The following is a 14,944-nucleotide window of genomic DNA, read 5'->3' as shown; positions in this document are numbered from 1 at the left end:
GTACAAACCCTGGAATAAGTAAACCTGTAAGACTGATACAATTACAAAATGGAATTTAAGTTGGTAAAAAAAGCCTGAGCAAACAGATTTTTGGTTGCCTTTTTGTTCCTTGAAAGTACCAATCCCTTTCACAAAACAAGCTTTACGGGAAGAGGAACTGAGTAATTTGTCTTGTCAGTTACAATTCATAAAAAATAGGCTCCACCATTAGCTAAATACAACTATTCAAATACAATGTAAGAAGTATCAAAAGAAAAAAAACCTTAAAAAACCAGTAGCAGCAAAAACATTGAACATTTGTAAACAAAATCACCAGTAACAACCCTACGCTTCAAAACAAAGAATCTGCATTCTTGTAAAATATTAAATATATATAATAAAGAGAATATTGGCCATCTTTTTTCTTTATAGACAATAGTCAATAATAAAACAGTCTTATCAATAGGAGACGTGATCATAACAAGTGTTTCACAGTCTTTCTCACGATAGTCAAGGGCACGACGTCGCCACAGAGGGCAAACTTTCCAAAAGTCTTCTCCTTGCTGTGATCCTCGCACACCGGGGGCACTCGGAGGGCCGGAAGCACTGCTTGTGAAAGCAAGCCCTGCATGCTGCAAGCAAGGAGGACAACCGTCAGCAAACAGGTAGCTGGTTTTCTCAAATATGTACAGACGCTCATCCCCATCCTGGGGAGAGAGGGGATCTGAACCCAGAAACCAGAGTCTTCCAAAGAGAAATCAGGCAGGTTGAAACTCAGAGGGACTAATAAAGTCCCCAGTAGGTCATGAGGGCCAGTAGAACATGAGGCTCAGAGAGCTTGATGTAGTGGATGCTTCAGTGTGTCCCAGATCCGTCCAAAGACCACCCCCCAGGCTGCTAAGAGTGTCAGTGGCTGATGGCTCAGGAGGAGGCATCCCTTCTCTGGAAATGGCCCTGACTAAAGAGAGCTGGCTTGATCAAGGTCATGCCCCCTTGCTGGCCCCAGCCCGCATCTAGTGACTGGTCAATGTGAGGTTTAAAGGCCTGGCTGGCTCTCTGTCTCCAGTTTGGGAAAATGCCGCAACACCATCCCAGCTCCCCCTGAGATGCACTGAGTCTTCATGGCACCCCCACCACAGTTCAACTTCTCCCTCTGCCCAACCCTGCTGCCTTCATACTCTCGCAGGTGTTGAACCTGAGAAGTGCCCTGGTGAACTTGGGATTGACTGTGATTCGATTACAAAACAGGGGCAGCTGTAACTTGCCCTGATGTGGAAGAATTGGGGGGACAGGCCAAACAGGGACCACCGCCTCTCTCCAAACCCTGTTCCATAAGACATCATCCGTTATCTCTGCCCCACTCAAATACTCCTCCCTATGCACCCAAAACTTTATTGGCTCCAATTCAACATAGAAGCACACACCAGCATTATTATACTTTAAAGAAATAACACAGTGCTTTAGTTATTAAGATGTTTTAAGTTAATTTTGTGCTTAAGTCATCAAACTTAACTTTGCGCTTAAGTTATTAAGCTACTATAAAGCTTAAGGTATTATCGCATTATGATACCTGAACATCTTCTACACGTTGCGGTCTGAAATGGGAAGATGACAGCTGTACTCCGGCAAAATTCACAAATGAAGCCCTTTCCTTGACACAGCTGTAAGAATAGGAGTCAAAAAGTGAGAGTCCTCATTGGTAATGTTTCTCCTGACGCAGAAGCTGAGTTACAACTTTCACAGAACTTTATAAACACCAGTTTTTCCCTCAGGTATTGAAATCTTTTATTCTAGCATCCCCCAGGTTGACTGTGGAAGTAACAAGTTTCTGCATTTAAAACGTTTATATAAATTCGTGAATTGCAATTTTCATAGAAGTCAAATGAAACATTCTGCATGGGACAAAAGATATGCCTAAGCAACATATCATATTTGCACAAGGCCACTGAATGTCATGGATATACGTAACAATTAAAAAGCTTGTCTACGGCAGATGATGTAAAGATTTCAGTTTGGTATTCTATAAGCCAAGACTGTAAATTACTCTTAACTATACAAGAGTTCTAATGAGACAGAGTTCTGTAAACACCAGTTTTTAAATGTCTATGATTCTAGCCTCTAGAAGGAACGGGATGCTATATCCTGCCACAATGGAAGAATCAGAACAATAAATGTGCATTTGTTTTGTCTGGAGAAATTGCACATCAGGGCAGTTTGAGGCACCAGAGAATGATCACGATTTTAAACATGTGTTCTTAAAGGATCTCATTTTGTTTCTGATAGCTCCCCTGTAATTCGTCAGTCTGTGAAGACACAGAGCTCCTGATCCACTGGATCCTGAGTCTACACGGCTGCACTTGGCACGTCAGGGCAGATGGGAGTCGAGGGAGGTCCCACGCAGCGCTGGGCGCCCAGACTACCAGTCGCTTGGCCCAGGCTTGCATCCCAGTAGGATGCTCTTGGTCTGGTACTTAACAGCTCTGAACCTCATTTTTCTTATCTGCAAATAGTGTTGCTGGCACTTTCCTCAGAGTTTGTGAGGGTTAAACGAGCCAAGTGCAGAACACCCTGCCCAGGCCTGGCCACAGAAGGGACAGTTCAGGGATGCACCCACCAGGGCAGACAAACCTCACCTCACAGCTGGCCACGTGCGCGAGGGAAACTTTCAGAATGTCCTTGAGCAAGGGCGCCAGCAGCCCTTTCTTGACCCGGACCAGGTCCTCCAGGGAGAACAGGTGAAGCTCATCAGTCAAGTGTCCTGGCACCTGTTCAAACTCCTTTAATGTGCTGCCGGAAAGGAAACCAAGGGAAAATCAAACCCCACCCCCGACACAGGCCAGGGCAGAAACAGGGGGGTGTTTTTTCCTGGCACTCACACTGAATATTTTGAACGCAACTTTTTAAAAAATAGCCCCAGGAACAAGTTAACTTTACTCCCCGCTTTACATTTTGCAAATCTGCTCGGAAGCCAGGAAGTTAAAATTCCATAAACGCCGAATTTCAAAAAGCTGAACAAGAAAAGTGTCTCTGGCAGCCTGCCCATGTGCACGTTGAGCAAAAGAAAACTGAAATTTTGTGTCTCCAGTCCTGAAAACGTGTACTGAGATAAAAGTTACCACTTGATTCATTTCCACTAAATTTCAAGTCCATCAGCATCACTGAGTGATGCCTCAAGAGAGTTACTATGACTCCCAAACCACTGGTCCAGCGCTGAGATTAAGATTCAGGCATCCAACTGTAGGCTGGTCAAAGGCACTTGGATGTCCCAAGGGCATTCAGAACTGAACATAATCTTCTCCGAGCCCTCCTGATCTGCTCTGGAACACCCTAAATCTGTTAGCAGCACTGCATTCCCAAGCCAGCCACTGCCTACACTGGACTTGACATTCTAGGGATGCCAGACCATGTTTAATTCTCTGCCCAGCCCAGGGTCCTCGCTCACACTACTTCGTCGGCCAAAGGATCCCTGACCCCTCATCTTAGCTCTGAATTGCTCTTCAAGCTCAGGCTTTGTCTCCAGAAAGCCTTGTCTGCTCGCTTCCCCACCTCGCCCCATATGAACTACATGCTGCCCGCCCCCAGCACTCTCAGGGCACGTGCACAGTGACGGACACACATTCTGGCACAAACGTCTCTGTGCCGACTTTCTCCCCAGACTCTCCCTTAACATGTGTACTGTTGCTTGTTTATCTGAAGCACAGAGTGGATATTCAAGAAATTTTCGTAGATGATAAGACTGTGAATGTTGTTACATGTTACAGAGAAAATTGAGGTCCTGAGAAGAAATGAACCTCTCACCCCAATGCCATGAGGTGGAGCTCAAGGACAAACCACTACAGAAAACAAGTTCCTCCAGGAGAAATGTAATTCAAAAGCAATGCAGCGTCATCAAATAAAGATCAGAAACGGAAAGCAGCTTTAAAACAGAACAACAATTTTTTAAAACCTATGATCCCAACTATTATAACAAATAATCTTAACTCCTTGCGTAACCTACTCTTCCTCCACTTAAAAATATCTCTGCTAAATGAATTCATGACTGTGCCTTTATGGCCATGGTCTTCAGAAGTTCATCCTCAGGCCATACCTCATGGTATGTGGACAGAGATTCAGCTAAAGCTTAGTGCTTTTTTTTTTAATAACAAAAGATATTTAAAATGTATGAGGCGTTCAGTAATAGGACAATACTTAATACCACATCATAGTACAGACTGTTACACAGCCAGTAAAAGTTGACATGCCTCTGTATCAGTATAGCAACACTAGTCACAATAAGCAAAAGAAAGCAACCCAGGAAGGATGGATGGATCCACAAAAGGTGGAATATACATACAATGCAACGTCATTCAGCCTTACAAAGGAAGGAAATCCTGACACAGGCCACAGCGCGGGGTGACGCTTAAAGACATGATACTACATGAAATAAGCCAGTCACAAAATGACAAATACTGTTTGATTCCACTCATATGAGGTACTTGGAATAGTCAAAATCATAGAGACAGAAAAGGGAAGGGTGGTTCCCACAGGCTGGGAGAATGGAGGCTGGGGAGATGGTGTTGAATGGGTACAGAGTTTCAGTTTTACAAGATGAAAAGAGTTCTGTGGATGGAGGGTGGTGATGGTTGGCCAGCAATGTGAACGTGCTTAACCCCTTAACTGGACACTTACAAAGGGTTAGGATGGTACATTTTATGTTATGTGTATTTTATCACAATTTAAAATAATGATAAGAATAATAATAGCCCACTGGCTAGAGTTGTTTCATCCTTATACTGGTCCATTCTTCTTAACATGTTAAATTCCCTGCTAGTGAGTTAGAAGGCTTAGCAACATTCAAGAGGGGGTCCGCATCCCCAAGGAGAGTCACAAGGTGACGGCTATGTACTGGAGGAGCTGGGCCTGGAGGCACAAAGCATCAGCAAGTGCGACGGGTTATCAGACCTCCCATTCACAGGCCCGCCCACCAGTCCCAGCCAGCGGTAGCACCTTTCAGCAAACCTGCAGGTCTTCAACAGCTTCCCGATATGAAATAGCTGCTCCTGGATTTCCTGATGTGAGGAACCAAACAGGGAGAAAAGTAAATGTGATAAAAGAACACTGGAGGATAGAAGTATACGTATAGCTGATTCACTTTGTGATACAGCAGAAACTAACACACCATTGTAAAGCAATGATACTCCAATAAAGATGTTAAAAAAAAAATAACGCCGGAAATGTACAAGTCAAAATTAAATGTCATTTCTAACCTTGAAATGCTACAACTCTAGAAAATAAGCCTTTGAAATACACAGTCTTTATAGCAGGGGTTCATTACTGAGTCCAGAGATCTACAGAGGGTCCAGGAGGGACCCAGGTCTTGGGGAACCTGAAGCTTATACAATGTTGGGGGACTTCTTTAAAAAAAAACACCAAACTATGTACAAAAGGAGGAGGTCCTGCGATTTAAGATACCATGGATGAACCTGGAGGACATGATGCTAAGTGAGATAAGCCAGACACAGAAAGACAAAGACTGCATGATCTCACTTATATGTGGAATCTAAAAAAGTCAAGTACATAAAAGCAGAGACTAGAAGGGTGGTTCCTATGGGGGAAGAAGTAAGGGAAATGGGGAGATGCTGGTCCAGGGTACAGAGTTGCAGTTATGTAGGAAAAGTCTAGAGACCTCATGTACAGTATGATGACTACAGCTCACGAGACTACATTAAATACTGGAAATCTGCTGAGAGAGTAAATTTCAGGTGTTCTTACCACACACACCCAACAGGTAACTGTGTGGGGGGATGGATAGGTTAATTAGCTTGACTAGCAATCATTTCACCATGTATACGTATACCAAATCGTCGTGTTGTACACCTTAAACACATACAATTTTTATTCAAAAGATAATAAAATTCAAAAGCTAGGTATAAATGAAAACTACGCAGAAATGTGAAATTCGGTTTGGGACCATGGAAAGAGCCCAAGCAGGCGAGGGTCTCTGAAGCATAAGCTCCATCCGCTGGATGGTAAATCCGCCCCTTAGAGGGTCTGTCTGGATGCCCTGAGCTGGGGGAGATGTCCATTTACAGCCACAGGACCCTTTCAGCCGCTGGACTCCCTTCCCCGGAAAGGCAGCTACTACTCACCCTCACTCTGTCCAGCTCCTTGGCCTTCGTATACAGGCCATGGCCGACATGCAGCAAATTGAAGATGGGCTGGTGCCATATGCTGTCCAGCAGCCGTTTGGAGAAATTGCTGACATAGTACCTCCTGAAGTCCCACATCCTGAGGATCCGGGCAGGGATGCACGACTCCGCGTACGAATGGCAGCAGTCACAGAAATACTTGCCCAGGTATTCGCAGTACCGGAGCCGCTTCACAAACTCTGCGGGACACACAGGAGGATAAGCGCTGATCACGTGACGCTGGAAACCCACCCTTGCCTGTCCCCCACCTCCAAGTCCCACCCAAGGGCAAGACTCAGATCGCTGTTTTCACGACGCTGAAGCCGTGCTGGGGAAGCTCTGGCAGACACCGGAGGCCTTGAGTCATGGCCATTCATGAGCTTTGCTTTCGTATAACAGATGTTGGGAAATAGAACCCTCCCGAAACACTCTTGGATTTGGAAGATGGGCCTTTTAAACTGACGTGTGGCCAAAAGAATATGTGATTCAGGGTCTGGGGATTTGGTGGGAGTCCGGACTCAACCCCTTACTGGCAGGAAGACTCTTACAAACCCGAATCTCTTCAGGCTAACTGTCCTGAAGCCACAAAAACAACTCAGAACTGGATTCCGTGATATCACACATATGAAAGATGCTTTGGAAATGATAACGCACTCTATGTAGACTGTTAGGAAGTAGCACCCCAAAGAGTTCCTGAATAAATCAGCGAGGAAAAAAAATAAAAACATGCACAAAGGATGGGAATACATAGGAAGAGGAAACACAACCAGTAAAGATGTAAAAAACACTCAGTCTCAGTAACAAAGACATGCATATAAAATGAGTGAAATACTTGGCTTTGCCTCAGACTGTCACACATTTAAGAGATCCAGAGCTGGTAAAGTGTAGAGTGGTGGGCACTCACTCACAGGGTTGACAGGAGAGCTACCTTTTAGGACATTTCCGTGATACAGTTCAATTCTTAAACGTGAGGCAGTAATCTTAATTCTGCAGCATTAGACAGAAATGCTAACTTGCACGTGTGGCAATAGAGAAAAGTATTCATTACAGCACATTTATAATAGATGGGGGGGGGGCGATCTAAATATCCATTAAGAAGCAACTGGTTGAATAAGCATGACGCACTCAACAGTCAGATGCCCGAGGGCCTATGAAATACAGGGAAGAGTGTGGGCAGTGGACGTCCAGGTATAGGTGTGTATAATGTGATCTGTATTTTGTTTTTAAAAATAACCACACACACGTCCAAAAAAGTGCCCACCAAAAAGCCAGCACTGAATACTTCTAGAGGGTGGGGTAAAGAAAGGAGTTTTGCTCTTTGCACTTTTTAATTTGCTAAAATGAACATGCATTGCTTTTGGAAATATTGTTAATAAAACATATTGACAAACAAAGGGTATAGAAATTAATGCAACCAATACCTGGGTGCCCACCACCCGGTTTAAGAAAGAAAATGGCAGTTCAGTTCAGCCTCCTGTGTGCTCCTCCCTCACGCCTAGGGTCTAAGACGAGCCGAGGCTGACATTTATCATTCATGAAGGAAGCTGATTTTCTCCTTAAGGCACATCACAGCCTTCCTGTGCTTAGGAACACTGGACAGCACTTCAGCACTATGCTTGGGGGCCATTTTAAACAGCTGAAACCACCCCAAAATGCAAAAATGTAAAAACACATGGCACTAAATAAACTGTGAAAAGGACCTGTTTACAGCATGAGAGCTGAAACCGAAGGCAGAGCTGCCTTGTTCAATTTCATCTGGGAGCAAGTGCATCGGGCAACTCACATTTCAGGCGATCAATTTTTCTGTGCTTTGCACATACCTGTGAATGCCTGTGAAAACACCTTGAGTACTGATTTTGGAGTCACAAGTAAATTTTAGGGAGTAGGCAAATTTGCAAATACGGAATTCGTGAATGATGAGGGTCAACAGTAAGTACATAGGTACATACGCTATTGTCAAACTCTAACATATGACACTTCTCTAGGGTTGACAAATTATTTGTGAAGAACTTATTAAGTGCTTAATGATTTATGTCTGAGCTCTCAAATTTGAAACTTTGAAAAGTCTAGTGTATTGTGTCTATTTCCCAGAGATCTATTAAGATCTCTGATATGAAGAATAATGAGTATTATTTTGCGTATGATAGGGCCTCAACACGTTTTATATTAAACGGGAAAAACACAGGGATATCCTGGCCCCTAAACTCTATTTTTCTGATCAAACTTAGCAAGATGTGAAGACAGAGGCGGACAGAAGGGGCCAATGCATTTTCCTGTTAGAATGCATCTTTCCCTAACATCTAAAATCCTAACGTTTCAACATCCCGCCACTCATTCACCAAATTTCATTGAATAGATACTAAGCATTATACTGTCAATACAGAATGAATTACGTCCATCTCTTCTGGTTTCCTCAGTCCTTGAATTAAAACAGAACAAAACAAAGCACCCTAAACCTGGGTGGTTCTCGACCAGAAGTGATTTTCCCCCTAAGGGACATTTAGAGATGTCTAGAGACAATTTTGGTTGTCACAACTGGGGAGCTGCTAGAGGCATCTAGTGATGCCGCCCAACTTCCTACAACTCACGGGGTAGTCTCCCCCGTGCCCCTTCCCAGCAATGCACAGCATAGTCTCTTCCACCCCATCCCCCACACATAACAAAGTCAACGGCACTGAGGTTGAGAAACTCTGCTCTGATCCACAGCTGTTCTCATCTCAGGAAAAGTCAGTGTCATAGAAAAAAAATAAGAGGGAAAAATTCTAGAACAGCGCTGTCCAACAGAGCTTTCTGTGGGGACAGAAAGGTTCTTGATCTGTGCTGTCCGATACAGTCACTACTGGCCAGAGGTAGCTGCTGGGCACTTGAAATGTGACCCGTGTGCTTAAGGAACTGGATTTTTCATTTTAATTAATTTTAATTTTCAGTAGCCACAGGGGCTAGTGGCTACCACACTGGACAGCGCAGTTCTAGAATAAAGCTGACTAAAGAGAAATAATGACGAAATGCAATGTATGAAACTTGGTTGGAAACCGGGTGGACAAATTAGCTATAAACGTCAGCTTGAGGACCGCGAATGAATCTGGACTAGTATTAGACAATATTAGAGAATCGTTATGAATTTTCTTTGGTGGGATAACTGTTCATCATCCTTGTTTTTAGGACCTGCTAAAGGGTAAAATACCATCCTTTCTGCTGCTTACGTTTCAAATGATTCCATTTGTGTGAGATTGGAGAAGAGTAAGAAGACACGACAACTAAATTCAATGTGGAATTCTGGATTGGACCCTGGAACGGATAGCGGTCATTAGTGAAACCCAAATAAACCCTGTAAGTTAGTTACTAGGATTGTATCAATGCTAATGTATCAGTTTTAATCATTATACTATGATTATTACAAGGTGAAGGGTGGTTGAAGGGTATATGGGATGTGCTTGTACTATTTTTGCAACTCCTCTGTAGGTCTAAAAATATCTCAAAGTGAAAAGTTAAAATTATCCTAAGAACTATAGGAAGTTCACGGGAAAACTCCAAAATGATTTCCACTGTTGTTAACGCTCCGGCCCTCTGTGCCCTGCCTACCTCTGCAGCATGTTGTCTGCTCTTGTTCCTACTCTCCAGTCATACAGGACTTCTTTGCAGTAGCCTTGGGCCCTTTACATATGGTGACCCCCCCCAACCCGTACACACATACATACACACACACACACACACACACACACACACACACACACACTCTCTCTCTCTCTTTCTCTCTCTCTCTCCTTTGGGGACAATCACTTCCTTATGAAACCTTTCACTCCCAGCCCCCTGAGTCCAGATTAAGTTCCCTGGCTGTAAATCTCATAGCACTCTTGCCTTTCTCTTTCGTTGCAGGCATCACCCTGTTATTTACTTGGCTGATGACTTCCTGTCAGCAAGCCCCATGAGGGAAGGACCATGCTATTATCAGTAGTGCAGGCCTACGTCTCCACATGTGAACAAGCTCTGGGAAGTACTTTAAAAGTTGGTGGAATCATAGTCACGCATTCACAGTTTCTGAGTCATGCATTCAATATTTACTGAGGCACCAGGATACAGTGGTTAAGCAAAGAGACATGGTCCCCACTAGACTAGCGGGGAAGAGGGTCATTCAAAGAAAATTAGTTACAACTGTGACGCATGGCAGGCATTATCATTCAACATGGCAGAAGGAAGTTCAGATAGATTTCTGCTTTCTATTTTTATTTCTTGAGGTGGAGATGCTCAAAGTCTTTTTCCTTCCAAGACTGCCGATCAAAGGAACCCTTTCCCACAAAGCTCCTCTTCCCAGCCTTCTCAGGTTAGACCTATGGATGCCTTCACAGCAAAACAAGTGATTCCCAGTCTCAAGTGAGCAACTCGCCTTTCTGACGGGGTGAAACCTAATTTTCTAGGCCCTGGGGCCACTCCCTCAAACCCTCTCAGAGGAGTCTGGCTAGCTCCTGTGTAAGCCATTCAATCATTCAACGAATATCTTTTGAGTCTCAACTGTGTGCCAGGCACGCTTGTAGGAGCAACAGATAAAGCAATGGATAAAACAGACCACATATCTGTCCTCATGGAACTTAGAGTCTTCTGAGGGAGACAGACAATAGTAAGAAAAATCAGTAAAATAGGAAAGAATATTTTAGGGAGATAAGTGGTTGAATAAAAAATAGAAAGGAAGGGGAATATAAAGTGTATATGTGTGTGTTTGTGGCCAGGAGGGTGGTGAGGTGGACAGTTTCGATAGGGTAGCCAGGGAAGATCTGTGAATGAAGAGGGGAAGGAAGGAAGGGAACCAGTCAGGGGGATGTTGTAGGGAGGGCATTCCAGGGAGAGAAAAGCACAAATGCAAATCCCTGAGTCAGGAGAGAGCCTGCCGCCTTCAAGGACAAACAGGGAGACCATGTGGCTGGAGCTCAATGCCCGATGGGGAGATAAGGAGATATCTAGGAGATAAGAGTCGGAGAGGTAATGGGCAGTCACAGAGCCTTGTAGGTCACGGTGGCCCCTTCACGAAAGAGAGGGCGGCATCGTGAAGCGCCTATAACTTCTCATCAAAGGCATGTCTGACAAAAACGATGCACCGCCCAACTTTGGATGTATAGAGGGACAAACAGGAAATGTAAGAACTGGTTATTTGGGGGTGCTTTTTAACTTACAGTATTTAAAAATGCAAGGGTATGGATATGAAATTATGTAAATTTCATTCACATGCTTATGAATCAAATCATTGTTGAACAAAAGATTTGTTGCTGTGTAATTACTGCTTGTATGCATTTGAGAGAAAAATATACCCATACTTACGTTTTAAGAAAAAAATGTTATCACCTAATAAGCAGGCAACCCATTATCCATACTTACTAGGTTCTATTGGAGTTCCACAGCCAGCACAGAAAAAATTTTGGGCTGCTACCATGAGATCCCTCCTGAGGGCAGAAAACGATAAGAGTTACATTTCAGAAAAGGCCAAGGGGGCATTTTTCACTGATTGGAAGAGAAATTGACATCATCATACTTTTCTTGGCATGGGGGCTTAATTTGATCATTTTTCATTTGGGAAAGAAATAGAATTATGCAATAGAGTTTTCTAGTTGAAATCTCTAGGTCTTTTAAAAGCCCCTGCTGCCACCAAAGCAGAAGTCAGTATCACAAGTAACTATTCCACCAAGGGGTCTTTAGAGACTTCTCACTGGGCATACACAGAATTCTCTCTCCACGGAGAACTAGAGGCACGTAATATGTGGGAGAAAGTTCAGGGGGACGAGACACCAAGAGATGATGCACTTGGGCGGTTTACAGATGGATCCAAAGACATTTAGATGAATAAGAGGTAATATAAGACAATGCTATCAAACATTTTTGCTGAAAGATAGTCTATTGAAGTGTTTGCTATTGAACTGTTAGTGTCACAGTTCCACATGGGATTTGGAAATACGGAGAAAGTTGTAAAATTTTAATACAGTTTAGGGTCAGCAAAAGTGCCCACGGTAAAAATATGTGGAGCCCTACTCATGTGCCTTTGAGAGGACCCAGGGAAATCCCAGAGGAAAGACATCCCACACCAAGGGAAATGACCCCTCAACAAGGCTTGGAGAGGGGGCTCTTCTGCCCAAGCAGCCCCAGAGAACTTCCTGGCATTCTCTCGAAAGAAAAAAATAAACAGTCTATAAGGCACCTCCACAGGGAAGGCAATGACCCTTACCAGTCCCTTCATAACTCTGCAGTTTGTACACTGTATTAAATACCAACCAAGAGAAATGAAAAAAACTGTATTACGTTACACGTCCCTTTGTCTACAATGTCATCTACTCTCAGAATAAACACTACTTTAAATTATTATATATATTTATATACAATGTATTTATTTTCTTTTTTTTGCACCATCTTAGTTTTTTTGTCTTTTAGGATTTTGTTACTTCATAGAGAACAAAGATATTTTTATTTGCATTCTGTTTAACTATAGGTGCGCTTTTCAAGATTAAATTTTCCTTTAAAAAAAGTAATTCATTGATTTTTACTTCACATTGCACTGGAAAATAGAGTGGTCTAGTCTTAAAATTATTGTATGTAATTCTGAAGGCTCACTATTAGCCACTTAATATGAGCCTATTTACTTTTCAATTGTGATGTAATGTTCATAATTAAGGACACATAGTTAAATTCTCAAGTTGTCAAAACTTACAGAACCCAAAAGCCCATGATAAACAGGGTACCAAGAAAGCTAACTCAGAAAAAATATGCCCAACTTTACTCTTCCTAAAACAAATTTTTCTTTGTCCCTTGGTGTATTATTTTTTGCCTTCACCTATTTTCAGAACGAGTCAGGTGGGACCCATCACCACTTGTTTTAACGTGACTGGAGGGTCCAAGCAGCAACCCAGACTTACTTGAGTGGTGGATGAACATTAAATATGATTTGAAACCTAGGGGGCGCCCAGTCTCCAGTCTCTCTGATCCTCGACTTCAATTTAATTTCCTGTACTACATCCGTGCTGGATTCAAAGTCTTTCTGGACACATTCTTCATTTACAACCTGCATAAATAACCCAAAGAGGATTTAGGAGCAGCAAGCATATTTCAGGAACTGAAATAAAAGAACATTCAGATGTGTTCCCAACATTCAAATTTACCTTGAGAAATGAAAACTGCTTTCATCTGAACTAAAGGACCTGGGCAGAGAGCCCTGGTCTAAAACCCTCTGCAGGAGAATTGCTTAAGACACCACGCAGCTGAGATCACTTTGCTTGGTATTTTCAGTTAGTTCTTTTGTTTCCAGACTTCGAATTGCTGTAAGTAGGTCAGTGTGACCTGGAATGCTTTCGTGCACAGCAGAACCTTACCCTGCTTAGTCAATAGGCTGACAAATGCTGCGGATCAGAATCCCCTGTCGCAGTCAGACTTTTCCAGAAGCAGCTCTCTGCAGACACTTCCCGGCTTACACAGGTGCAGAGGCCCCTCTCCCAACCATTATACTTTCCTCTTAGCATCTAAAATCCAAACTCCTGAACTTAGCATCTATGCCCTCCATAGTTTGGTCGCTTTTGAGCTTAATTTCCAAGGAAGATTAAGATTAACTGTCCCCAAAACACACCCAGCTACACACAAACACACGTTTTCCAACCACACCGAATCACTCTGCTCAAGAAACACGCCATGTGGACTTCCCTGGTGGTGCAGTGGTTAAGATTCCGCCTGCCAGGGCTTCCCTGGTGGCGCAGTGGATGAGAATCCGCCTGCCAATGCAGGGAACACGGGTTCGAGCCCTGGTCTGGGAAGATCCCACATGCCGCGGAGCAACTGGGCCCGTGAGCCACAACTACTGAGCCTGCGCGTCTGGAGCCTGTGCTCCACAACAAGAGAGGCCGCGACAGTGACAGGCCCGCGCACCGCGATGAAGAGTGGCCCCCACTTGCCACAACTAGAGAAAGCCCTCGCACAGAAACGAAGACCCAACACAACCAAAAATAAATAAATAAATATATTTAAAAAAGAAAAAAAAAAAAAAAGAATCCGCCTGCCAACGCAGGGGGACACGGGTTCAATGCCTGGTCTGGGAAGACCCCACATGCCGCAGAGCAACCAAGCCCGTGCGCCACAACTACTGAGCCTGCGCTCTAGAGCCCGCGAGCCACAACTACTGAGCCCACGTGTCACAACTACTGAAGCCCGCGCGCCTAGAGCCCGTGCTCTGCAACAAGAGAAGCCACCACAATGAGAAGCCCATGCACCGCAACAAAGAGTAGCCCCCGCTCGCCACAACTAGAGAAAAGCCCGCCAGAAGAAACGAAGACCCAATGCAGCCAAAGATAAATTAATTAATTAATTTTAAAAAATATTAAGAGAAAAAAAGAAACACACCACAGGGACTTCCCTGGTGGTCCAGTGGTTAAGACTCTGTGCTTCCACTGCAGGGGGCACAGGTTTGATCCCTGGTGGGGTAACTAAGATCTCGCATGCCCTGCGGCATGGCCAAAAAAAAAAAGGGAAACACACCCCACACCTCCCTGACTTTTGCTCCAGCTGCCCTTTGCCAAGAGTGCCCTTCACGTGCCCCTACCTGCTACAGTCCTGCCGGGCCTGACGCTTACCTTGAATTCTGAGATCGCCTATCAGCCTTCCCAAGTTCCCCTGATGGAACGGAACACTGCCTTCCCTGAACTTCCAGAGTGCTTTCCTCCCACCCCGACTTTAGCCTCTGCCACACAGTCCTCTGCCCCGGTGGCTGGCCTGCTCGGCGGGCAGTGTGGAAGGGAACCAGCCTGGGCTTTCAAACGAGGCGGCCTGGGGCTCGA

General features: G+C 44.2%; 1 protein-coding gene across 5 annotated transcripts in view; it reads right to left on the bottom strand.

Annotated features, from left to right (window-relative positions):
* Window positions 1-377: 377 nt before the first annotated feature.
* The window catches only part of RUBCNL (rubicon like autophagy enhancer), a 41,812-nt gene continuing 27,245 nt past the window's right edge, over window positions 378-14,944 (bottom strand). For 4 of the 5 annotated variants that reach the window (XM_082365451.1, XM_082365452.1, XM_082365450.1 and 1 more), the window contains exons 8-14: window positions 13,040-13,185; window positions 11,514-11,578; window positions 6,108-6,346; window positions 4,966-5,027; window positions 2,613-2,766; window positions 1,550-1,640; window positions 378-611 (exon numbers count right to left, since the gene is read on the bottom strand). In XM_082365451.1, coding sequence (XP_082221577.1) covers window positions 490-611; window positions 1,550-1,640; window positions 2,613-2,766; window positions 4,966-5,027; window positions 6,108-6,346; window positions 11,514-11,578; window positions 13,040-13,185 — 879 coding nt within the window. In that variant the 3' untranslated portion in view covers window positions 378-489. The remainder of the gene's footprint in view (window positions 612-1,549; window positions 1,641-2,612; window positions 2,767-4,965; window positions 5,028-6,107; window positions 6,347-11,513; window positions 11,579-13,039; window positions 13,186-14,944) is intronic. The other variant, XM_082365454.1, reaches the window with a different exon arrangement.

Source organism: Balaenoptera borealis, assembly GCF_965194805.1.
Source record: "Balaenoptera borealis genome assembly, chromosome: 18".
Taxonomy (NCBI): domain Eukaryota; kingdom Metazoa; phylum Chordata; class Mammalia; order Artiodactyla; family Balaenopteridae; genus Balaenoptera; species Balaenoptera borealis.
This window is presented reverse-complemented; position numbering and strand designations above follow the sequence as displayed.